This window comes from Panthera uncia, chromosome F1 (genome assembly GCF_023721935.1).
Source record: "Panthera uncia isolate 11264 chromosome F1, Puncia_PCG_1.0, whole genome shotgun sequence".
Taxonomy (NCBI): domain Eukaryota; kingdom Metazoa; phylum Chordata; class Mammalia; order Carnivora; family Felidae; genus Panthera; species Panthera uncia.
In genome coordinates, this window is record NC_064813.1 from 19,116,339 (window position 1) to 19,142,046 (window position 25,708).

The 25,708-nt window shown below is 45.1% G+C and overlaps 1 protein-coding gene across 1 annotated transcript in view; it reads right to left on the minus strand.

The window, feature by feature from the left end:
- Window positions 1–403: 403 nt before the first annotated feature.
- Window positions 404–25,708, minus strand: part of SEC16B (SEC16 homolog B, endoplasmic reticulum export factor) — a 34,893-nt gene continuing 9,588 nt past the window's right edge. Inside the window, exons 2-16 of the mRNA XM_049634013.1 lie at window positions 22,941–23,294; window positions 21,241–21,353; window positions 20,381–20,471; window positions 19,964–20,009; window positions 19,528–19,629; window positions 18,027–18,171; window positions 16,943–17,094; window positions 16,513–16,574; window positions 15,014–15,149; window positions 14,315–14,545; window positions 8,621–8,718; window positions 6,625–6,706; window positions 2,543–2,660; window positions 1,229–1,340; window positions 404–1,196 (exon numbers count right to left, since the gene is read on the minus strand). Coding sequence (XP_049489970.1) covers window positions 962–1,196; window positions 1,229–1,340; window positions 2,543–2,660; window positions 6,625–6,706; window positions 8,621–8,718; window positions 14,315–14,545; window positions 15,014–15,149; window positions 16,513–16,574; window positions 16,943–17,094; window positions 18,027–18,171; window positions 19,528–19,629; window positions 19,964–20,009; window positions 20,381–20,471; window positions 21,241–21,353; window positions 22,941–23,236 — 2,019 coding nt within the window. The 5' untranslated portion in view covers window positions 23,237–23,294 and the 3' untranslated portion in view covers window positions 404–961. The remainder of the gene's footprint in view (window positions 1,197–1,228; window positions 1,341–2,542; window positions 2,661–6,624; window positions 6,707–8,620; window positions 8,719–14,314; window positions 14,546–15,013; window positions 15,150–16,512; window positions 16,575–16,942; window positions 17,095–18,026; window positions 18,172–19,527; window positions 19,630–19,963; window positions 20,010–20,380; window positions 20,472–21,240; window positions 21,354–22,940; window positions 23,295–25,708) is intronic.

Below are 25,708 nucleotides of genomic sequence, written 5' to 3' on the forward strand. Positions count from 1 at the left end.
TCTCGATCACCACAGGTTATCTCCAGAAATGTCCTTGTACCATATAAACATAGGAGGGAGACGAATTAACCCGTGCACATGTACTGTCACATTTGGCACAGGTGGTCTTCTCTGACAAGCCCACTATATGCTGTCAGAGACCACAACCCAGAGAGAGCTGGCCACGGCTGTACATTTCCACAGAGGTAGGCAGTTTTGCACAACAGTTGAAAGGACTTCACAGCCTCACAGCCTGAATTCCAAGTCCCACGTGACTGCACACTAGCTGTGCTATCTTAGATAAGTTATTTAACCTCTCTGTGCCTTGGTTTCCCTCCTCTATAAAGTTACGATTAAACATATACTTTATTCATAGGATAAATTTGTACTGATTAAAGGAAATAGTGCAAATAAAATGGGGGCGGGGAAGAGAGATCCAGAACATGGAGAACTGCTAAGAAGCAAACAGATCTTTTTTGTCCATTTACTCATTGTCTACAGGCTTATTAAGATCCTTCCGTGTGAAGGGGAGTCTGGGAGGCTCAGCTGGTTAAGCGTCCAACTCTTACTTCAGCTCAGGTCATGATCTCGCAGTTCCGTGAGTTCGAGCCTTGCGTCGGGCTCTGCGTTGATGGTGCGGAGCCTGCTTGAGACGCTCCCTTTCTCTCTGCCCCTCCCCCACTCGCACTCTCTCTCAAAATAAATAAATAAACTTAAAAAAAAAGATCCTTCTGTGTGAAAACGCTAACGTTATGGCCAACAAAGAATAAGTAACAGGCTGGATTTTGAGTAGTTTGTGCACCGTCAGTGTAGGGGTGTAAGGAGTAAACATAAACTTCTTGCAATTTCCAATTCTGCCCAGGGCTGACTCTGAGACAAGCCCAGGGCTGCCTAATACAGAACCTCAAGCCACCCCGATCGATCGCACTGACAGTTCTTAAGAGATAATGTCTGGTCATGGAGCCAGGGCGCCACCAAGTGGTCAGAAGGGGGCAATACACCTCAAAGACCCACACGCAGTTTTGGGGAGCAGGGCTGGGGCCTGAGGCCCCCTGGAGGTGTGATGCGGCTCCCACCGGGCACACCTCCCTGCCCAGATCTGTGCAGAACAGCCCCAGAGGAGGGGAGCAGCAGTAGGTGAAATGCATACAAGAAAATGGAAAGTAGAGCCATGAGACCCAGCAAGGCCTCCCTCAAACAATTCCCTGGAAACCGTCCTTCCCGTTCCCTTTCCCCGAGGAGACCCTACCTGTGGCTACTGCCAAGCAAGGCCAGATGATCTGTCTTCACGGTGTAGTGGCCGAAGGGCACGTGAGCCACGAGGTAGCAGAAGTGGGCTGCTTCCACCAGCCCCTTCCCAGCTGCAGGAGGAGGAGAGCAAGGCCCAGTCACGGAACATGACTGTGTGGGGACCCACCATCGGGGCGGGTGGGAGAGAGATGGCAGAGGAGGCTCGGGGTCCGAGGGGAGAATCCTGGGGGGAGGGAAGGCCAGAGTCGCTGGCCCCAAACCCCACTGTCCCCTCCCACCAGCATTTTTGGCTTCGGACATTACATTTCAATTCTTTTCAGCCAGAATACATCACTGATTCGTGTTTTCCTAGTATATTCGTGATTAGGAATTTTCTAAGCATTTTAAGTCCTTCCTGAGGGTGAAAAGAGAGCAGATGCCTACACCTGAGCAAAGAAGTAGCTGTTTTTAAATTAGACTCCTTGGGGGCACTAATGCTTCCTCTGCTAAAATCAAACAATAGAAAACTTTTCGCAGGGCTCATAAAAACTACCAATAATGACCAGCCTGTTCCCATTTTCAGAATGTTCTCCCATACATTTTCCATTACCTCAAAATTGAATTAATTCAAGTAGGTGACGTACTCAGCACAGGGCCAGGTGCCCAGGAAGGACTAAACAAAACCCGCCTCCCTTTCTAACCATCGGCCGCTGACCCACCTGCCGTCTGACTTGGTGCTACCTCGCACATCGCTCTTTTCCGTTTAACAGAGCAATATTTCACAAAGTTAACAAAGAGTATCATGATTTCTAGGCATTCAGCCCCTTGACCAAATTTGAGAACCTCCGGTCTGGAACATTCTGTAACCCCTAAGTGTTTATAAAGCAAACGTTCACTGAGAGATAATAAAGGTAAAGCCTACGCAATTACTCAGGGTAGTTCAGGCAAAAATAGAAGTTCCTCTCTGGCTGAGCTGGGTCGCCGTGCGGCTAACCATAACAAGAGGGGAGGTTCCCTGTGTGTTAGCTCCATCCTGGGGGGAATCTGACCAGGGATAGAAAACCAGCTGCTGAGGGGAGCCTCCGCAGCAGCCCAGCCCGAGTCTCAGGGGTCTGGACTGCATTGCAGCAGAAAATCTGGGAAACGGAGAGACAAGAATGACACTCCTTTCTCTGGAGTTTCCGACCCCCAAACACTGAGGCCCCTGGGTCAGAGGAAAGCCTGAGGCACAGACGCAGGCCCTGCACAGAACCTAAAAGCCTGAGGATAGACGTGTAAAGTGGCCTGGACACAGCCTAGAGGAGAGGAGGGGGCAGGGCTGGCTTCTGCTTACCCAGAGTGTCCCCCATGGTGACAATTGTGCGCTGATGCAGCTCCAGGTCCCCACTCTGATTTGACAGAATCACGGCCAAGTGAGGCCTCCAGTCTCCCCACTGCTTGTCCCCACAGCACTGGAAGGCAGCAGACAAAATGGAAGATTTACTGGCTGAAGGATCACAGGCCACAACGTGGATGAAAAACTTTGTTGTCTGTCTCCTGGTTTCGAGGAGTTCAGGGAAGGCCGGCTTCCGCCACCTGCATTGCTGCCAGTCACTGATTTCCAGATCTCCTTTTAAAAAGTAAGACTTGGGGCTCCTGGGTGGCTCAGTCGATTAAGCATCTGACTCCTGACTTCAGCTCAGGTCATGATCTCACGGTTCATGAGTTCAAGCCCTGCTTGGGTTCTGCACTCACAGTGCAGAGCCTGCTTGGGATTCTCTCTCCCTCTCTCTCTCTCTGCCCCTCCTCTGCTCTCCCTCTCTCAAAATAAATAAATAAGTAAACTTAAAACAAACAAACAAACAAAAAGACAAGACTCCTGGAAGGATGGGCAGGCAGACAGACACGGACGCATACATGCATTCGTAGGAACCTCAGGCTATAGGTAAATAAAATGACACTTTTGATCACTTACTGATTTTCAGATTTCTTCCTGGTACCCCTGACCCCAACAGCTAGGGACAAATCCAGAAAAAGAAAACAAAACAAACCCTGATGTTTCAGTGGGAGAAGGAAGACCAAACATCCTTGGTTCATATGCAGAATCCACATCAGCCTGTTAGAAGTCAGGGCAACCCTAGGCCCCTTAATACCTTACCAAATGGCTTGTGTTTTCTGGTTTTACAAAGGCCTTTCACACACATGACCTCAGTTAATTTTCACAACCCTATTAAGTTGAATTCCTACGGCTGGAGAAAAGCAGGCCAAGTGGCCCAGCCCCGCACCCAGTCCCCGTTCATCTTGCTCCCAGCTGAGGGCTCTGCCCGCTCCCTCTGGTGACAATGCAAGGGCAGCAGAGCTCCACCAGGGGGCAGCAGGGTGCACACAGAACCCTGGAAGTGGGGAAATGCCCCACACAAATGGTGGGGCTTGAGCTTCCCTTCTCTGGAATGAAGGGGAATTTTAGGACAGGAAATGTCTATAAAGAAGCAATAGAACATCACAGAAACAACCCAGGCCCTGGATTCAACTGGCATCCCGCCTTTTTACTAGCTGTGTGACTTTGAGCACGTTTCTCAAAACCTTTTTTCCTCATCTCTTAAGTGGAGATCATAATATGAGTTATATTCTACATAACAGTTATTGTTGATAATGAAATAAGATAGCTAGGTAAAGCACATAGCATAGTGCTTTGCACTTAGTTTGCCCTTTATAAATTATACATAGGTGCATATACACAGATGTACACACACACACACACACACACACACACGGAAGCCCAGCAAAAGGAAGGAGGTGATTTGTAGACCAGTCCATCTTCCAGTTTGTTATTGGAATGGGTAGAGCAAGAGATCGATAGTGATAGCTAAGATTTGGAAGTCAAAACAATCCCTAATTATTTGGTCTTTGTAATTATCCCCAGGAACAAAAGATGCTTTATCCAACTCCATTTTATAGTTACTCTTTGTTTATCTGGGCAATGCAGTGTAAATGAGGGTGATGATGATGATAAATCACAAGAAGAGCAGTTCTTACTGCACTCTGACCGTGAACCATACCCGCTGCTAAGCGTTTCTCCTAGAACGGTCACACGCATTGGGTACTATTATTATCCCCGCATAAGCCAGGCCCTTTCTCGCTCTAACGAAAGGAACGGGCAAAAGAAAAATCCTTGCTGAAAAGAACAAACATTTAGAAGTCATTCTTCTATCTCTTCCCTAGGTGATTTGAAAAAAATCACCGTAAAGCAGACGTATGGAGAGAAAGAGTGTGCAAGAGAGAGCATACACCTGACTAACTTCAACGGGTCAAGCATGGTCGTTGATCTGCTCAGATATTCTCTCTCCTTTACGCTTCACAATAACTCTCTTGGTTAGGCATCAAAATGCCCACAAAGAGGAAAACCTGAGGCTCTGAGATTAGGTAACAAAGCCAAGCTCACAGAGCAGCAAGGAGCAGGCTCTGGTTAAACTTGTGATAGAAGCCTACATCTGGGTTTTCCGGCCGCCGTGTCTTTTCCACTCATTCCAAGTAACTAACAGCCAGCCTTTTCCTGGGTGCCAGATGCTAGGTCACTCTCAAACACTGAGATCAAATACCGCCTTGGCACATCACTTCCTGCTCCTCAGTTTTCTCACCTAAACACAGGGAACATTTAGTTAACTCTACCACTGCAGTGAGACCCAGTGGACCATATGTTGATTACATAATTTCCTGCATTTAGTGCTTTGTGACATGATGCACCGTCATGGCAGTGCATGGCATTCCGCTGAACTGTGAGCACTCCATGTTCCAGTATAGCCAGTGGGTTTGATGATGGGGCATGAAAGTCATCATCTCTCTTTTCCTTTCTAGGAATCGTCCCCAAGCAATAAGAAGAACAGAAAAGCAAAAATGTGAAGTCCATTTTCATTAAAACTGGGTGACAGCAAAAACCCAAACTTCAAAATATAAGAAAAGGCTGCCAAAGGTAGTGGAAATTGAACAGAGTGCAGGAGGGAGCAGAGAGAGAATTCCAGAAGGAGAGGATCCCACAGCCATCTCTGCCGACTTAGGAGAAGGAAAGGCTACACAGATACCCACAGAAAACCCCAGATCATGTGGGAAATGCCAGATAGCTTGCAATGTGGCCCTGGCCCCACCCCAGCACAAACCTACCAGAAACTACTGGCCCAGGGAAGACTCAACTCCTGTCAAGGAACAAGCACAAAATCTGTACAAATACACTGTAAAGATAGAAGAAAGGAAGTAATATGAAAAACTAATGGAAGGTAGAAAGAACATTCACTGGAAAAATGTTACCACAAAACAAAGAGATATCACCAAACATTTCATCATGAATTTAAGTAAAATCACGAAACAATTTCTTCTATGAAGCAAGGGCATTATCACTAATGCTAAGTGATAAGAGCTCAGGAAGAAGACAACAACAGGAAGAGGCCAATGTGACCTGCAGAGCTCAGGGAAGAAGTGAGAGAAAAATCCGAGAAATCAAGATAAAACTGGCACAAAAATTAAGAGACAGTGTCTCTTTCATCAATATGGAAACACAGGAAGGGACACATAGGATGGCAATGAGAAGAGCAAAAAAAAAGAAGAAGAAGAATAAGAAGAGGAAGAAGAAAAAGAAGAAAAGGAAGGAAGGATGGAAAGAAAGAAATTTTAATTAAAGAGAATATAATCTGTACATGTATACGTAAATAGTTCATATCTATATGAAATGTGCACATATGGAATTCCTGAAAAAAAATAATGGAACAAAACAAATATCGAAGGATATAACGCAAGAAAACTTCCTTGAACGGTAAAATATGAATGCACGTATTAAAACAGTATGCTGTGTCCCAAGGAAAAAAAAAACAAAACTGCTCTGACAGCACCAATACATCCTGGTAAAGTTACTAGATTTCAAAGGTAAAGAAGGATACTTTGGGGAAAAAAGATACTTTCATAGGGAACTATCAAGCTGGCCTCAGACTTGAGCCATCTCCAACTCTAGACAGCATGTAAGACCAAATATGTCCAACTTTGCAGGATGGATGTGCAGGGGGGGAAAGAACGGTGGCCTTACTGCAGGAAGCCTGGGGACAGTCTGGCTCTCTCGCTATTCACGCACACTGAGCAGGCAGCTATGGTATTGTGAAAATGACAAGGTTTTTGGAATCAGACAGACAGAGCCAATCCTGGCTCCACTGCTCCTCGCTCAGTGATCTATGGTCATAAGACACCTTTGCACCTTAGTTCCCACCTCTGTAAAACGGGGGTAGGAATTCCTTCCTCTGTGTATTAAATGAAATCATATGAATGAATTGGGCCAGGTGCAATTACCACTTATTTTTAATCTTTAAAGTCATCACCTCGTTCCTGAGCTGTCCCCACCCCCCCCAAAACCCTTAGGACACTGGGGTATTGAAGGAGGTCTGTCACAAAGAATACCGTGGCTGCCTGTGGGATCCTCCCCGACATGAACTGGAAGAGGGTCTGCAGTGGGTCATTGGACGCCAGCGTGCTGGTAAAGCTGCAGAGAGAGACGACCGTTAGTGGGGACCAAGCCGAGAGAGCCTTTGACCCATTGCCAGCGGGGCAAACCCCCCGTAGTTCTCTATTTGACTTCAGCAGCTTCTTTCCGAACATGAACTTCTCTTTGCTTTTCTGCAGTGCCTCTGCTTGGCTCCCACTTTGGGGGGATCGGCAGGATCTTCATTCCACCACAGATGGGGCTCTCTGTTGGGGGGTGTTTTCTGCACTTTGGCACTGATGCCCCAACTCTCCAGTAACCATTTCTATAGGTCTTCTTTGTCACGGAAATGCTGCACATCTCAGAGATCCCTAGAGAGCCCCAGCAGTTAACCCAAACATCTTCTCTGCGGGCCCCTCCTACCCAGTCACCCTCAACTTCTAGTCCCCTGAAGCAGTTCCCCTCGTGCCACGCCCACAGCCTCCAGGGCTGGTTTTCTGGCTCGTGACTAGCCTGGGTCTTTTACTCACATGCACTAAATAGCCATTTTCAGTAACCAAAGAGGCGTAGAACAGGGACCAGAAATGATCTTCCTGATGACAAACCGTGGGATATGCTTAACAAGGATATAATAAGCTCTAGAGCTGATTTGAGATTTAAGCATACTCAGTAAGAGATATTTTTCACAATTCACCGGGCCCCATCAAAAATCAATGGCCCAAGGCAAAAATCTGTCGCAGAGATGTATGCTACAATGTGGGATTGTGGGATGTTCATTTCCAAAGCCCAGAGGAAAATCGTCCCTCAGAACAGGCTTTATAGGACGGGGGAAGAACGCGGTCTTTTATTTAATAGCACCCTTGCCTCGGGAGCTCAGAGCGCTTATCATAATAAAACTCCAGGGTTCCTCACCATCCTGAACATAATGAAGTGCACAGAGGTGTTACCAGTCCCTGGGAAGACTGAGGGTTAGAGTAGAAGAGAGACTCCACGGAGGCCGTGGTGGAGAAGGGTAGTGTGGCAGCCTTGAAGGGAGGTACCATCTTCTCAGCCATCTGCCCAACAGCCAATTTATGGCCAATTTAAACTTAAGTCAAGCTGAGAGGTTCACAGCTTCACAGCTTCGACTAACACAGGAAGAGAACATTTTGAGGGAACATCCTTCTCACGGTCTGATCCAAGCCTGCCCCTTATGGGAGGGCCCCCCGGCCCTCCCCACCCCTAACACATGTCTATCCCTGCCAACCCACAGATCTGGCTGCAGCTGGAGGGGCTTACTCAGGAACCCTTCTCCAGCACCCCTACCCCCCCCCCCCCATTTAATTCCCCTTATTCCAAACTCCTGGCTATGTGGTCAGCCTCCATTCCTGTCTCATCCTGGTTTGGGCATTCTTCCCGGTCTCGGTGTGCTGGCATGATCTCTGACTAAACACATTCCTTCAGTCTCGTCATGTCCCCTGCCCTAGATGAAGACTTCTGCTTGTAATCCCCTGTCCTATAAAGCCTGTTCCTAGCACAGCTCCTGCTCCCCCATATCCCGACCTTCCTCTCAGCACCCACATCCCCCACTGCAAGACTCAGTGGTAGACAGCTACTAACTCTCAGACCCAAAGCTCTGTCAGTTAACCCTAAGTGGTCACCTATTCCCTCACTGATGGAACTATCTAGAACAGCCCCTCCCAAAGAGAACTACCGGATTGCAGAAACCCATGCAATTTTTGGAAACTCAGACCCTGAGAAATATTACTAAACTGAATATTTAACATAGCAGGTAGAAAGAATGTGTCCATGTCTAGGTTGTAAGAATCTGGAGAAGCGATATGCTAGGTCCAGGTCAGAAGAGAAAAACTGGAAGGATGCTTGGTGCATGGGGCTTCCCAGCACATCCTGCATTTGCCTCCCAACACTCCCTCCCTTGGCGGGCCTCTCTCTGCTCTCTGCTCCTTAGGTCTTCTTTGCCAGTGGCCTGCTCACCCACTCATAACCCAGCTGTAGGTCCTTGGGTCCATCTTGCTGGCGAGGAACAAAGCGTGGCCCCACAAGTGGTTCTTCATGGCCCACTCCAAGGCTTCCTGAAAACAAAAGCACGTCACAGTCAGCATGGCCCTATTCACCTTCCCACAAACAACAAATGTCGATGGTTGGGTACTGCTGCCTTTGAGCTGTACAAGCTGGGCTCCCAGCTCGGAGCGTCATCTGTGAGAGGGACAAAGGAAGAACGGGTGCCTATTTCTCTCTAAGATGTCCCTTCTCCAGCCTTCACTTTATCAAATACATTCTGCTATTTCATCATCTGCCCCTCAAACATAGCTTCCAGTCAGCCTTATCTCTTTAGCAGAAGTCACATGATACTTTTACGAATCTAAGCACCGAACACGAGAGAAGCACCGCGCCCCAAGGACTGAGTCTCAAAGTACAGGTAGCAAGATGACATTCATGGGGGCGTGTTACAGGAAAGGTTTCTTTTTTAACAACTGTGGCAGAGACTGTTAGCTCCCCACCAAAAGCCATTGTCCCCTTCCTGGGCAAAGAACTGCACCCCATTTTCCCGCCTCCCATGCACCTAGAAGTGACTGAGTTCCAGGCTCTAGAATGGCAACAGAAATGGCCATATTGCATCCAGATCTGGTGCATAGAAGTCCTGTGCCCGGTCCGCCATGCCCTTTTCCCCATCTGGCTGGCTGGAATGAAGATGGCTTCTCATTCCATATAGACTATATGCTCAGGTGGTACAGCCTCCTACATGCCTTGAACTACTCCGGGAAGAAGGGCTGACCCACCGTTCTGCTCACCTGCCCAGGATGCCCACATGAATAGAAAGTAGCTGCCACCATGTTTGAGCCAGTTTGCATAGCAGTCGACCTGCCCCACCTAATATTATAACTAATTGCTTGTTAACTATCTAGTGCTTGTTGTCTATCAACTTCATATGCCAAATTAATGACACCATTAACTTGGTGAGATGGGTTAGAGGCTGTAAGTTTTAACACACACACACTCACACTCACCTTTTCATTCAATTTTCAGAATTATATATTTGAGGTTTTGACCTGGTATTAATAATTTCTTTAGTGCCCTCAAATAATGCGATTTTTTGGACAGGAAGTCACTGATGAGGTAACTCCACTTCCAAGCACAAATTTCCTTGATCATCCTGACATCTCCCATGCTATCTTATTTGAAAAGGGAGAGAACAAATTTAAACAACCACAATTAGGAAATTCAACTTCATATCCACTACAAGCAAAAATGACATTGAGTTACTCTTTACATAGGTTAAACTAATTCACAACAGTATTTTTTTTATAAATATAGCTTTTCTATTTTTTCAATTTATTGTTGAGAGAGAGAAAGTGTGAGTGAGCAAGGGGCAGAGGGAAAGAGAGAGAATCCCACAGGGGCAGAGAGAGGGAGAGAGAAGGCGAGACAGAGAATCCCCAAAGAGGGCTCGAGCTCACCCAATATGGGACTTGAACTCACAAACCGTGAGACCATGACCTGAGCTGAAGTCGGATACTCAACCTACTGAGCCACCAGGTGCCCCCACAACAGTATTTTTTTAAGGGAATTACTAATAATTGGTTGGGAATCACCACTTTGCTCAAAAATTTGCATCTCCAAAAATATAATTTAGGAATAAGTGAACTGAGAACTTACATTGAGGATATTAATCTGACACAGTGCCAGAAATGAGACCCCAGTCAATATTAATAAAGGTTTTAAAGACATTTTGGTCTCCAGTTCCTCATGAACCACTCCGAGCCCCCAGAGTACTCCTTCTATCCCCTGCTCACCTCTGGGGCTATAGGTATGGCAGGTGGTGCAGTGGATGGTCAGAAGCCCAAGTTCAGACATCAGGCTGCCTAGATCTGAACCCTGGTTTTGTTACTTACTAACTCTCCTCATTTGTCAGTACACAAAACAAGAATAGAACCTAACCCACAGGGCTTCTATGAAGATAAATGAGACAATGCATGTAAGATGTTAAGTAAGTGCCTGGTACATAGAAAGCATTTTTTAAATATTTGCTTTTGGGGCGCCTGGGTGGCTCAGTCAGTTAAGTGTCCGACTTCAGCTCAGGTCACAATCTTGCGGTTTGTGGGTTTGAGCCCCGCGTCCGGCTCTGTGCTGACAGCTCAGAGCCTGGAGCCTGCTTCGGATTCTGTGTCTCCCTCTCTTTCTGCCCCTCCCCCATTCACACTCTGTCTCTCTCTCTCAAAAATGAATAAACATTAACAAATAATAATGATAAATAAATAAATAAATATTTGCTTTTGTTATTGTTATTGCTATGGTCATTACTTAATCTTTCTTAAGGAAAGAGATTTTTATTGATTTATTTCTGTATCCCCCACTGGATTCAATGCCTTAGAAGTTGTGGCTGTTTGACAAATGTTTACCGAATAAATAAATTGTGAAACTCCAGGTCCCTACTATATAGTGAACAGGAGGATGGTTATCATATGATCCCACTAATTTTCACTGAATATCATGTCTACCACTCATTTAAAATATAATATCACATGAATGCAGGGTGTTATATGTATAAGTGATGAATTACTGGGTTCTACTCCTGAAGTCAATATTACACTGAATGCTAACTGACTAGAATTTAAATAAAATTTTGGAAAAAAATAAAATAAAATATAACATCATATACAGATAAACAGAGATTAAAGATTCAAATGTAAAGGTGAAGTCACAAAAGTATTTGAACCTTATTTTCATAAATTAGTTTTAAAGTAGGAAAGCCTTTCTAAATATCACCCCACAAAAGTAATTTCGTACAGAAAGTCCTTAAAAAGTAAAGAGCTCTTACAAATCAATAAATAGAGATCAAACACCCAACAGAACAACATAGAAGATCCATGACAAAATAATTCACAGATTAGGGGCACCTGGGTGGCTCAGTCAGTTAAGCAGTTAAGCGGTTAAGCGTCCGACTTCAGCTCAGGTCATGATCTCACAGTTCATGGGTTTGGGCCCCCCATCAGGGTCTGTGCTGACAGCTCAGAACCTGGAGCTTGCTTCAGATTCTGTGTCTCCCTCTCTCTCTGCCCCTCTCCCACTCATGCGCACATGCACACTCTCCCTCTCTCTCTCTCTAAAATAAATATTTTTAAAAATTTTAATTCACAGATTAAAAGATATTCAACTTCATTTATAACAAGAGAAAAGAACAACTCCACTAAATTTTATATATGTATATATATATATATATATATATATATATATATATATATATTTTTTTTTTTTTTAACCTTTCAGATTGGCACATATGAAAAGCTTGGAAACACCAAATTGGTAAGAGTAGGGAAACAGGAACTCTCATATATTGTTCATTGAGTAATTGGTACAACCTCTAAAAAAGGGAATTTGTTGATACTTCTCAAAACTTCCAGCCATGTACCCTTTGACTCAACACTTCCATTTCCAGAAGCTATTCTAGAAATCATATGTATATTCTCCTACACGGCAAACGACATTGGTCCTTATCACAGTGCTATTTGTAGTAGCAAAAGACTGTTAATAATCTGTCAATCTATCAGGGTTTTATTAAATAAATTATGATTTATCTTTAGAAATCTATGCAGCCATAAAAATAAGGAGGAAGATATTTATATATTATAAAGAACAGGGTTCAGAAAAATGTGACCTGAAGGCCAAATTCAGCCCACTGCCCATTTTGGTACAGCCCACAAACTAAGAATAACTTTTCACATTTTTAAATGATTGGTAAAAAATTAAAGAAATAATAACACTGGGGCACTTGGATGGCTCAGTCAGTTAAGCGTCAGATTCTTGATTTCAGATCAGGTCATGATCTCACGGTTGGTAAGTTGAGCCCCCCCCCCTCCATTAGCACAGAGCCTGCTTACGATTCTCTCCCTCTCCCTCTCTCTCTGCCCCTCCCCCATGTGCCCTCTCTCTCTCTCTGAAGATAAAGTTAAAAAAAAGGATAACACCTCATTACACATGAAAATTATGTATAACTCAAATGTCTATGTATATAAATAAAGCACAGCCACACCCATTCATTTACATATTGTCTGTGGCTGCTTTTATCAGACAATAGCAGATATGAGTAGTGGCAACAGAGACCCCATGGCTTGCAAAACCCAATGTACTTACTGTCTGTCCTTTTACAGAAAACAACCACAACCATGTTATAGAGTGTTTTCTAGGATATTTTGTTAAATGGAAAAAGGAAGGTGAAGAAATGGTATATGGGAGCGCCTGGCTGGTTCAGTCACTAGAGTGTTTGACTCTTGATCTCAGGATTGTTAAGTTTGAGCCCCATGCTGGGAGTAGAGATTACTTAAAAAAAAAATCTTTATTTTTTTATTTTTTAAACTAAAATATTAAAAAAAGAAATAATATATGGTAAGCTATAAGGAACAAAAGGAGAACATAATCTTACATGCAGAAAACATCTCTGGATCTTTTAGAGACAGCCTGTTTTAGAGACAGGCTGAGAGGGTGGGGGCATCATCTCTTCTCTTACATGCCTTTTATCTTTTGAGTTTTGAATCATAGTGATTCAAATTGATTTAATTATATATTCCAGTATTTAAACTCTCTTTAAGACTTCTGTAAAATGTGAGTTCAACTTCAAAATTAAACAAGGCATAAAAAAATAGGTAAGTATATGAGGTGATTAATGTTATTAACTCCATGGGGAAAATCCTTTTACAATGTATTTGTACATCAAATCATCGCATTGTGCACTTTAAATATCTTGCAATTTTGTCACATATACCTCAATTAAATTTTTTTGAATAAATAACATAAGAATAAAAATCATCTAATTTACATATCAAAAAAACAAGGCATCTCTTCATCTGTTGAATTAAAGTATTCAATATTGGTAGGCATACCTGAGATATAGCTGGTGAGGATAACATTTATAAACAGACTTTCTGGAAACTAATTTAGTGTATATGTGAAGAAGCTTTTAAAAGTGCGTACCCTTTAACTTATAGTTCCATTCTAGGAATCTATCCTAAAAAAAACAAGAAGATAATCCAAAGATTTATATAACAAGATGTTCAAATTGTGTAATTTATAATGGGTGACAAAATTATAAATAGCCTATATATTCAAAAACAGTGTATTAGATCAATAAAATATTTAAAATTCATATCATAGAATATTGTCCATTTGTTAAAATGGTACGTTTTAATACCATGGGAATATTACACCATAAAATCTTAACTGAAAAAATAGAAATAATTGCATATGTAATTTAATTCTATCTTTAATATATGTGCATAGGAAAATGCTAGAATTAAGTATATCAAGATGTTAACAGATTTTTTTTTAATGTTTATTTACTTTTGAGAGAGAGCAAGGGAGGGGCAGGGAGAGAGGGGGACAGAGGATCCAAAGCAGGCTCTGTGCTGAGAGCAGACAGCCAGATGTGGGGCTTGAACTCATGACCTGTGAGATCATGACCTGAGCCGAAGTCGACCACTTAACCAACTGAGCCACCCAGGCGCCCCCAGATGTTAGCTTTTAATGGTAAGCCTATATAATTTTTTTCTTTACACCTTTCTGAGCTTCTTAGGTGCTATAAAATGAGTATAAATTACTCCTATAATTGGAGGAGGGGTGAGTGATGGGGGCATAGTTACTTTTTAAAAACAAGCATGGAAGGGCCACACCTGCCTTCTTCCTGCCGTAGTAGAGCAGTTTAGTGAATTTCTCTACGATCTGTGCAGGCGTCTCCACGCTGGGGGGAATCTCCCCGGTGAGCAGGTTCGGGGTCCCTGAGCTCAGCACCGGCCAGTCCTCGTCGGTCAGGTTGATGAGGTTGGCCACTGGCGGCTGCCTCTTGTACTTCTCCAGCTTCTTACAGTCTTGCATCAGCAGCTCCGCGATGTCAGATCCCACCATGGACTGCGAGGCAAAGAGGGTCATCCTGAGGGAGAATCCTATTGTCCTCGGGCCGGCAGCCCCTGCTGAAGAAGGAGGGCACCAGAGCACCTGCCGTCTTCATGAGGAGGTCAACTTCCAAACACAAGACAGCCCTTTCTTGGACTATTGTATTTCACACTTCAGCTTCACTCTCTCATGGTGATTTTCTGCCTGTCAGGAGCCACCAAGATTACCAGAAATAGGCCCACTCTTACAGTTGTGTTATGTGGTTGGTACAGTAACCCCAGGCCAGGGAGAAGGGCAGAGAAAAGACCATCTTTAGCAAACTGCGTTGACATCTGAGCAATTTTTTCCCACTTAGGGCCATTTGTTGCTTCTTTAACATTATCTTTTATAATCATGTCATAAGCCGAATCCTCTCTATCCCTGAAAGACTTAAATTTCAATCCAGCCTGCACCTGCTCACCCATCGGAGTGATAATACTTTACCCCATTCTGTCGACAAAGGAGAACCAACAACTGCCACAGTAGAGCTGAGTCTCTGCTCCTCTGTGTCTCAGATTTTTGGCTCTGAGCTGCTTTCTGCTGGCAAAATGTCATGATGTCCACCTTGTGTACATCTTCCCTATGGAGAGATTTCAGGGAGCAAAGGGTGAGGGGCAGACTCTTTCACCTCACAGCACTGCAGGCTCCTTGTACAGAGGGAGGGTGCTAGCAGAGGGTGGGGGGACTGAGATAGAAGCCTGACAACCCAGGGCTGGGGTACTGAGTCCGTAGTTTCCTTGATGAACAGAAAGGGACTTCAGAAATTCTCTCACACACCCTCCACATTTTACAGATGAGGAAACTGAGGCCCACAGGGTACCTGCCCAGGGTAGCAGGCAAGGGCACAGACTTACAGATGAGGAAACTGAGACCCACAGGGTACCCTGCCCAGGGTAGCAGGCAAGGGCACAGACTTTGGAGTCAGACCACCTTGCGTTTAAATCTAGCCTGCCACGTCTCACCTTATAAAACTACCTCCATATAAAAGGAATTAACAACGTATATTAAGTGCTCAATAAATGGACAATATTATTTGCTCCAGGTCATTCAAATAAAATCAATCCAATTGGGACCAGCACCCCCAGTGTCCACACAGCCAGCTGAACGTTCTATCCCCCATCTGTATACCTGTGTGTAAGAAATAGATTTGACACTCACTTTTACTTGAAGGAACTGTCAAAATACTATGGGCTTTCCTTGGAGGGGGAAGCTTCAGGATAAGTTTATAGAATAGCGATGATGATACATAAAGGGCTTCCATATGCGTTATCTCACTTGCGTCTCAAAGCCACCACTTAAAGTAGGCACAACCAGTGTTACATCATTTCTGAAAGAGAAAACTAAGGCTCAAAGAAGACTAGCTGATCTGTCTGCCCTGAGACCTCTAGTTAGTAGGATGAGTGGGCCAAGGACCCAGCTCCTCTTGACTCCAGCCAGGACTCTCTCCACCAGAGTGCCCTAAATATTTATCAGAAACTTGACTAAGAATTTAAAAGCAGTTCTAGCTCAGTCCTGCAGAGGGCAGACTTGCACACTGTCCAATAACTCAACACAGACTATGCTAGTCCTCTCTAGAAAAAGGCAAGAATTTTTTTTTCCACTGTGATCCACTTGTCTATGATTTCCCAGGCTGTGCTCCACTTTTCTGCCAGTACCTGTTAAGTGCGGAGAATGTTAAAACCTCCTACCACGTAGCTCCTGCAAAACAGAACTGTTTTCAGATTTTTAATCTTAATTTTTCTTTCTGCCCTTCAGCTAGCAAATTGTTTGTCAAAATGGCCCAGGCCACATTTGTCTCAATCTTGTTGCACAGAGTATTCTACTCCAAGGGGGATAGACATTTTCTTTTAAGGAAGCCAAGAACAAATCCCCCAAGTGCTGATCTGGGCAGGCAGATTTTGTAAGTTCAAAAGCCCTACTTGGCAGCTCGTAAGATAATTTACCTGATCAGGGGTCCTGAGAAAGTCCTCATCTCTTCTTGTTCTTCAGAGTCACTAAGAATAATCTGGAACAAAAAAAATCATATTTGGTGTCCCAGACTATATCCACCCAAAGCCCCTGTCAGTCAAGTCCAATATCAGAACCCATGGCTGTGGCCCTGGGCTGTGGCTCAGTGCCTTGTGGAGAACACAGGAGGACAAAAGTGAGTTCTCCAGTTGTCGAAAATGAGCTAATAGCATCTCAGGAAAAACAAATCTAGCATCACTCCTTTGAGAGAAGATCCCTACCTTTCTTTCACAAAACATACCCCAAACCACGGAATGCCTGATTCAGTTCCCCACAAGGGCATCCCATTGCTGGAGATGTCCAGACTCAGGTCAAGGAAAGCAGAAGGCAGAATGCCAGCTTTCCGGGACACAGAATCTCATTTACCTCCATGCTGTGCAGTTCAACAAGGGCCGTCTGTCCATCACTGGGAGAGCTGGGACCCACACGCACCAGCTGACCTCCTGGCCCAAAGCTCACAGGCACATGAAAGATGTAGAACTTCATGGGTGCCTTGGGACCAGCTGCTGAGACATCCTCTGACCGACAGACATGTGGACACTGTTAGCATTACTGCTGCTGCTTTTCTTTACTTTAGAAGTACACCACTGACATATTTCTCTCCAAATTCCACCTGGGCCAGGATAAGACTCAGGGCAGGTGACATAATTAGAAGAAGCCCAGGCAGGGGCATCTGGGTGGCTCAGTCGGTTGAGCGTCCGACTTCAGCTCAGGTCATGATCTCATAGGTCATGAGTTCAAGCCCTGCATAAAGCTGTCTGCTGTCAGCACAGAGCCTGCTTTGGATCCTCTGTCTCCCTCTCTCTCTCTCTCTCTGCCCCTCCCTACTCACACTCTCTCTTTCAAAAATGAATAAACATTTACTTAAAAGAAGAAGAAGAAGAAGAAGAAGAAGAAGAAGAAGAAGAAGAAGAAGCAGCAGCAGCCCATGCTACAAGTCAGATTTAAGCCTCTCAGAATATGTCAGAATATAATGTGAGAATCTGCTAGTTTGGTCCAAATGGCAAAACACCAGGCCCAGACTCCCAGCGATGGCGAGAGGCTGGGGACTCTGGCTCTCATAGTCGAATACTCATGACAGGTATCCTACATCCAGACAAAGCAACTATGCTTTGTGGCCTGCCCTTGCTTTACCAAACTGACTCTTGCCTTCGCTCTCTTCACCTGTTATACAAAAGTACATCCGGGCGCCTCCCCTCCCAGCCTGATCCTGACGCCTACAAGCCGGGTTCCCTTCCAAGAATCAGCTATGATGCAATCTCCAGTACAAGAGAAAAGGTGAGAAATGGAGCCTCAGTGGCCTCTCTGCCCAGGAGAAACTCCTGGCAGTAAACAGGGCAGCCGCAGTCCACTCTTGGAAGTGCAGGGGAAGGGTGACTTTCCAAGAGGTTGTCACCCAGCCCTCTTCTCACAAGACTCAACCAGTTGCTTAGATCATGGCAGTACCCACCAGCCTGAATTGGACTCCAAGCTGCCGACGCCACAGGATCGTAGGGCTCCGAGTCAGCTCCCATGTACTGACTGAGCTCGTAGGCACTAGAGCTGAGACCAGACTCATGCTGCCGGAGAAGGCTGGACTCATTGGCCAGCGATGGCTGGAAGTTAAAGATAATAAAAACACACAGGAAGGATCAGCAGCACTTTAAGAGAAATGGTCCTCTCGAGTGTTCCTTCAAAGCAACAAAATTGAAACTTTCAAATAAATACACTGCATGTGGATGTGTTGAAAGAAAAAAAAAGTGATCATTTAATTGACAGGTGTTGGCTAAAAAAAAATGAATTAAGGCCTAGTGGGAAGAGTGTAGGCCCTGAGGCCACGGGACCTGAATTCAAATCTCAGTTTTGTCGGGACGCCTGGCTGGTTCAGTTGGTAGAGCATAAGACTCCTGATCTTGGGGTTGTGAGTTCAAGCCACACTCTGCACAGCGTCCAGATTACTTAAAAATAAAAAAATAGGGGCGCTTGGGTGGCTCGGTTGGTTAAGCGTCCGACTTCGGCTCAGGTCAAGATCTCGCGGTCCGTGAGTTCGAGCCCCGTGTAGGGCTCTGTGTTGACTGCTCAGAGCCTGGAGCCTGTTTCAGATTCTGTGTCTCCCTCTCTCTCTGACCCTCCCCCGTTCATGCTCTGTCTCTCTCTGTCTCAAAAATAAATAAACGTTAAAAAAAAAATTCTTTAAAAAAAATAAATAAAAATTTAAAAAAATTAAAAAATAAATCTTCAAATCCCAGTTTTATCGATACCTAGCTGCTGTGACCTTGGACAAATGATTTAGGCTCTCTGATGATACCATGGGCATATATCACATAGTCTGTACCCTGCACTGTTAAGCCTTAGGTATACAGGAGAAAATGTTCTCAAAAATCATACATATCTAATCTTGGAAACAAAATTGGTATAAGACTGTCAAAAATCAATAGCTTGTCTCTGCAGTATCTTTGCAACTTTTCCAAAAATCTAAAATTATTCTAAAATTAAAAGTTTATTTTTAAAATATATAAGAACGCCATTGTGTGACCCAGCTGGTATACGCAGTAAGATTTCAGAAGCGAGCACTGGAAGAGTCAAGAGAGGTTCCAAGCTCTGCTTTTCAGACCGGAATTCAGAGAGTCTAGCAACTCCCCACTTGCTGGGTAAACCAAATTGCCAGTCCACTGGGGTACCGGTGACAGCCTCTCCTCTTTGCCAGCACCTCAGAGTGACCTGGGTGACATTTCCTGATCCAGCCACACACACACACACACACACGCATGCCAAAGGGCCAGATCAGGGCCCCAGGAAGGCAAGGAAAGGAGGAGGTATGAGTGGAGGCTCCGTAGAAAGGGGACGATGTCACCGCTCAGACCTCTGGCCACTGGCCACCCCCACTCCCAAGGGCCCTGCCCTGCCCCTATTTCATTGTCTGGTATGATGCACTGTCACAGTCCACCAGCCCCCGTGTCCCTTCAGATTACCTCATTCTTCTGGGTTCCCGTTAGCAGACTCTCTGGAAACAGGTCCCCAGGCCTCTCCGGCCTAGTGTTAGAAGCAGGACTGTCTTTATAAGAGTTCCGACTCTTGGATCTACAGCAAAATCACAGGAGCAGGTGAGGGGGGTCCTGGGCAAGCCAGCCAGAGTGAGCTGCAGACTTCTGCTGCAGAGCGTGGGCAGTGTCAGGTGGCCTGTGTGCCATAGGGAAGAGCATTGTCCTCCCTCGGCCACCCCAATCTATCAATACCAGAGAAACGGGAGCTCCTGGGTTCCACAGTGCAGTTACTGGAAGTAACCCAAACGCTGTGGAGAAGGGCTGGTCTCTGCAGCCTCACACCCTGTAATGACTCAAATCAGAGCAGCTGGGTTGGTGAGTCGGTCAGACACGGTCAAGGCACCAGGCCGAAGGACACCAGAACAGGTGTTTGTGTAAAATGCTCTTCTCTGCTCACTCCTTCCCAGGGGCTATCCCATTCTCCGCGCACAGGAGTGGGCAGAGGAGAAACAGCCCAGCCTCGGGCAGGACCCGATTTTGCAAACTTCGGCCAAGCCACATCTGTTCTGAGGCCAATAAGGAATCCAGGCTCTCGTGTAGGGTGGACCTCAAGTAACCTCACAGGACTCAGCTGACCCCAAGTTTGAGAGCTGCCTCTCAGAATTAAGACTCCACTGACAGCTGGCCTGGGCCACCCTGGGCTACTCCCACAACCCCGTGGCCAGAGTAGAAGCAGACGGGGGTTCTGGAGACAGAGACGAGCACCCGATTCCATAGACTTGCCTAACATAGTGTGAGTTTGGCTGGATCGTGTTGAGCTGGCCTCTCCTTTCACACTTACAGACTATTCTGGTTTTCGTGATGATGCTCACTGAGGTACTTTTGATCTCGGTGATCTTCCTGCCACACATAAGGACTCTCTCGCCTTGGCACTGCACCCTCAGAGAAAACAAGATCAAGACAGGTCATTTCCCATTCCTAAAAGTTTAGGAAGACAGCAGCGAGTTGTGGGGCTGAGTCACCGGAGCACCAGAGATAAAAAAACATGTTTGCCAAATTGAATAAAATTGAGACGTGAGCGCTAACAATGGGAGTCAACAGAACGCTCCTCAGTCCTTCCTGAATCAACCACCTTGGCTCCATACAATTGTATAATCATGGGGATCATGGGTGTGCGTTCTCAGTTTTGAAACAGATTTCTCTTTGCAGGCAGGTCAGAAGCTGCCATCGACACATACCTAAAGCCTCAGTATTGGCAGAGTATAAATTCCTGTGGGTGCATATCTGCCACCCTCAAGGTAAATGACGGTCAGACTCATCACAGCCCAGCCACACACTTGACAACTTCATTGTTAAGAACTGACTTCACGGTTACTTGGTCAGAGACTGTAATCTTGGCTGTAACGTGGAGTGGAGGAAAAAATGTGGACGAAGTACGAACTAGCCATGACACTGGTAACATAATGATAGTTTCAGGGCTATCACTGACACATACAAAGGAAAATGACTCCTTTCTGTCTCTTCCCCTCAAGACATCTGGCAGTAGTGTCTTTGCTGTGGCCTCATCTGGCCAAGGAAGAAGTGGGTGAGGACAGGGGTTCTACCTCAGCCAAGTAGGATGGCCAAGACGAGGCTCTGAGCACGCCCTGTCTACCAGATCAGCTGCACCACCCCAAAGGCTCTTCAGAGATTATTCCATACCTCTTTCTTCCTGTAGCTGCTGCGGGGGTCTGTGGTAGTAATAATCTCCATAAGCATATTCTTCCCTCAGGGTTGGAGAATGATAGCTCTGATACGGATCCTCAATGCCTGGCCTAAAATATCGCAAAGGTCAGTCATTCAAGGATGGTAAAAAGAGAAACCAATGGAGGACTTGACAAACTAAATAACTTCAGAGGACAAATCTGTGACCTCAGTCTAGAACCCGCTTTAAAATTGCAGTTAATTCTAGATCCTATAAACAGAAGATCCAGAATCAGCAGGAGGAGGGCCTTTATTTCAGAACAAGGCTGGGATTTTTAGAGCAAAATCAAGTGTCTCATTCTCTTTGATTTCCCCTACTCCTCAAATACATACATCCAACAATACATGATGTTATTTTAGAAAACCCTGCCCTGAAATTATCTTAGAATACCCCTTCCTGGGGCACCTGGGTGGCTCAGTCAGTTAAGCCTCTGACTCTTGATTTTTGCTTGGGTCACAACCTCACGGTTCCTGAGTTTGAGCCCCATGTCAGGCTCTGTGCTGTCAGTGCGGAGCCTGCTTGGGATTCTCTCTCTCTCCCTCTTTCTCTCCACCCCTCCCCCATGTGTTCTCTCTCTCTCTCTCTCTCTCTCTGTCCCTCTATATATCTGTCTCTGTCTCTTTCTCTCTCTCTCAAAATAAATAAATATGCTATAAAAAAAAAAAAAGAATATCCTTTCCTGAGATGACTGTGTAGGTACCCAACAGGCCATTGTAAGTCCCATGCATATTACAGATGGAAATGAGATGAAGAAGTCACATTGGACTCTCTTAAATCTGACTGCTTTCATTGCCTCTGTCCTCGACATACCTTCTTTGAGAAGTCAACAATACAAAACAGATTGAGGAAAGAATGTCACATTGTTAGTCTTTTTATTAACTAATAATTCTTTAATATTTCATGGAGCAAAGGCTTACAGTAATCGTCATAATTTCAACCCGAAATCTGTAGGCAGGTAAATATCACTCCACCTGGAAAAGCTGAAGTAAAACATACATGACTTCCAATATCCCATAAAATATTAAATCCTATGTTATCAATCAGGATTCACGAACAGGAATTCCAGATTCTCCTAGCATTACCTCATGGAGACCTCTTCATTCTGAACTTGGAGACTACAAGCTTGTACCTGCTTTCTTTCAGGTCAATTTCATTTTTTTAAAATGTTCCCATTTACTCATCCCATGCATATTTTTTCTGTATGCCAGTCACACGCTGAGTACTGTTCTAGGCACTGAGTCTCTTCTTGGTGCTGGTGGTGTCAGCGTGAACAACACTGAGAAGTTTTTATAAGGAGCTCTAAGACAAATTTTCCATAATCTACCAATATTGCCTTTTGCCGTCCCCGAGTCAAAGGGTCTCATCTGCTATCTTGGATCCATCATTCTTTCTACTTTCTGCCCTGGCCCTAACACCCAGTCACGCTGTGATTGCCTCTTTAAGAAGCCCCACCAGAGAACAAAAAGGAGGGAAATACTATTTTCAGTTACCTAAATCCAATTTGGGAGGGGAAAGTGTTTGGCTAAGTCAATGTAATAGGGTGGAGAAGGAAAAAGAAGAAAAAGAGGAAGAGTAAAAGGAAAAGGAAGAAGGAAGAGAACGATCTACTGAGAAGCACGTAGGAGAGCTGGGTGAACTCCAAGCGTGAGAGCCATACCTTGAATACAACTGACGGGGATAACCACCTTCATAATAGTCAACTCCCAACACAGGCTGACGCCTTTCCCCAGGCCTGGATGCATAATGGGGCTGCTGGTTGTCCGTCCTGGGGTCCTGCTGTGGCTGGGGGCTCCTGTGCGTGTCTTGCCATTGATGGTACCTCTCTCCATTGTACCAAGAGCGAGGAACGGGCCGATGGTTTCCATCTCTCTGAAGCCCTCGGTCTGGATCCTTTGATGGTGCTGTGGGCCTCCCCCATGGCTGAGGTGGCCACTGAGGAGCCCAAAATTCCATCCTTGACCCTCAGAATTTCCCTCGTGTTTTTATTCAGTTATGTAATTATTTTCTGTTCCTGCAGACAAAAAAAACAACAACAACATCATTTTAGGCTTATATCCAAACATGATGATTGATTAGGTTTTCTGAATAAAGCATCTACAGTCCTCAAAATCTTTTATCTGAAACAAAACACCTGGGCAGTGATATAGAGATATCTGGGGGAAAATCTCAAGCAGACACATGAAATAAATAACAGGCTAGACAATTATACTGATGATGCTTTAAAAATTAAAAAGAATATTTGGAGGAACAAGAGGTGTAGGAGGCAGGAGAGACAGAGAACAGTCATAGATTAAGCTCCAAAACATCATCAAAGTATCCCAACTAAATACATGTTTGTTCATTTATCCCCACCAGCAATTATTCATTCAACAATTACCGTGGAGGTCCCCTGCTATCAGAGAAGTAAGTGCGCATAGAGACAGGCTAGAGTTTAAATCCTAACTCTGCCACCTATTAGCTAGTTCATTTTTTTCAAGCTTCAGTTTCCTTGAGAAATGGAATGGGGACCATAACGACTCATTTGCAGGGTTACTGTCAGAGTCAGTGACAACTTATGAAAAGTACCCAACACACTGCCTCGTATATAGTAATTGTTCAATGAAACAAGTAGCTAGTGTTTGATATCAGAGATAACATTAGGGCAGTATGAATGGATGCAGACATTTCCTAAACAAAAAGAAGCTTAAATGGATCTCAAGAGACATCTTTTCTGAATCCTTAAATTAACCTCTTAGAAGAACTGGGCCCTATGATGTGGCCCTGCCTGCCCTTCCTCTAGGGGAGACAAGTTTGGGATTGCTTTCATGGCAAGCCAGAAAGCCATGTCTCACTAATCTTCCTGGCTGGAGACTTTTAAATCTGGAGGTCTCCTAGCATCAAACTAATTTTCCCAACTTATCCTTCAAAATGAGAAATAGCTCTGAAGACATACTGCCTTCCAAGTTCCTCCACCCCGTGTCACGGAGAAGAACCTGCATCCAGCTGCCTCCAAAGAGAAAGCACGTGTCAGCCCTTACTGGTGACTTGGGGATTCTCTTATGGCAGGAGGATATATTACCTCAATCAGACCTCATTTTTTCTCTCCTGGGAACTGTTTTAGGTTGAAAGACTTGGATCAAATATGGTTAATTTGCTCCCACTCCTGAAACTCCCAGCCTAATATAAAAAAAAAAAAATCATATCGGAACAAAAGGTCAAAGGGTATATGTTGAAATCAAGATATCACTCTGCTTGAATGCCATGGAGCCAGGGTCCACAGCTCTGAGCCAAGAGCTGTAAGCAGAACATACCAGAAGGGCAAGGCACAGAAGTGCCTTCCACCTCAGATCTATCACAGCTCAGAAAAACTCCCACCTTCCTTCCTAAAGTGTCAGCCCCCTCCCTTGAAAACAGTCAGGTGCGATGAAAGCTTTTTCCAAAAAATCCCAGCAAAATCCAAGTGCCCCAACACAGTGAAAGGGCACCTGGGTCCTCCCTGAAGGTCTATAGAACTCAATACTATTTGGACACAAGTAAACTCAACAAGAAGAAAGCCTCTTTTGCCTGTCTTGTCCCCAGATATTTTCACTAGACAGCCCTTCTCCAATCACAAAGGCACAAAACCCAATCTCTTCACTGAAATCACATCATTCTATTATTGAGATATCAACTCTCATAGGTTAGACCTCAGGTTATAATTATGGACACCAAATGAGGGGCGCCTGGGTGGCTCAGTCAGTTGGGCATCTGACTTTGACTCAGGTCATGATCTCACAGTTCGTGGGCTCGAACCCCACGTCAGGCTCTGTGCTGACAGCTCAGAGCCTGGAGCCTGCTTCGGATTCTGTGTCTCCCTCCCTCTCTTTCTGCCCCTCCCCTGCTCATGCTCTCTCTTTCTCAAAAATAAAATAAACATTAAAAAAAAAAAAAAAAAAAGGACTCCAAATGAAAGGCACCCAAGATTCTCAAAGTGAAGGCATCACATCTCCAGTGACAAGCCACACTTCCACATTCACATAAGTGACCCTCCTGGCCCCAGCAAGGGTGATATTGACTTTCCCATTCTGACAGTACAGCTGAGCCAAGAGAAAGAAAGCAAGGGAGCGAGCATCCCCACACACCTGCTCAGACGGCTTCCCACCTTCCGTCAGCGTGGCTTCCTTCAGCTCTCTCCAGGCCCACAAGTGTCTCTCTCCTCTTGGAGAATGTCAAAGTCCAGGCGCCACATCTACCAAGACTTACCTGGCCTTCAGACCTACAGCCAGTCAGTTATCTGTTGCAACCGCCTGGCTTCCATGGAGCTGATTCACTAGGGCAAAGTACAGCCCGGATACCCCAGCCTGGGACAGGCCTGACTTGGCGTATTTGCTCGGAACCCTGTCAGAGGCTGGTGCTTCTGTTTGCCTGGTCATGGGCTGAGCCAGATTGACTTACATCCAAATCCCA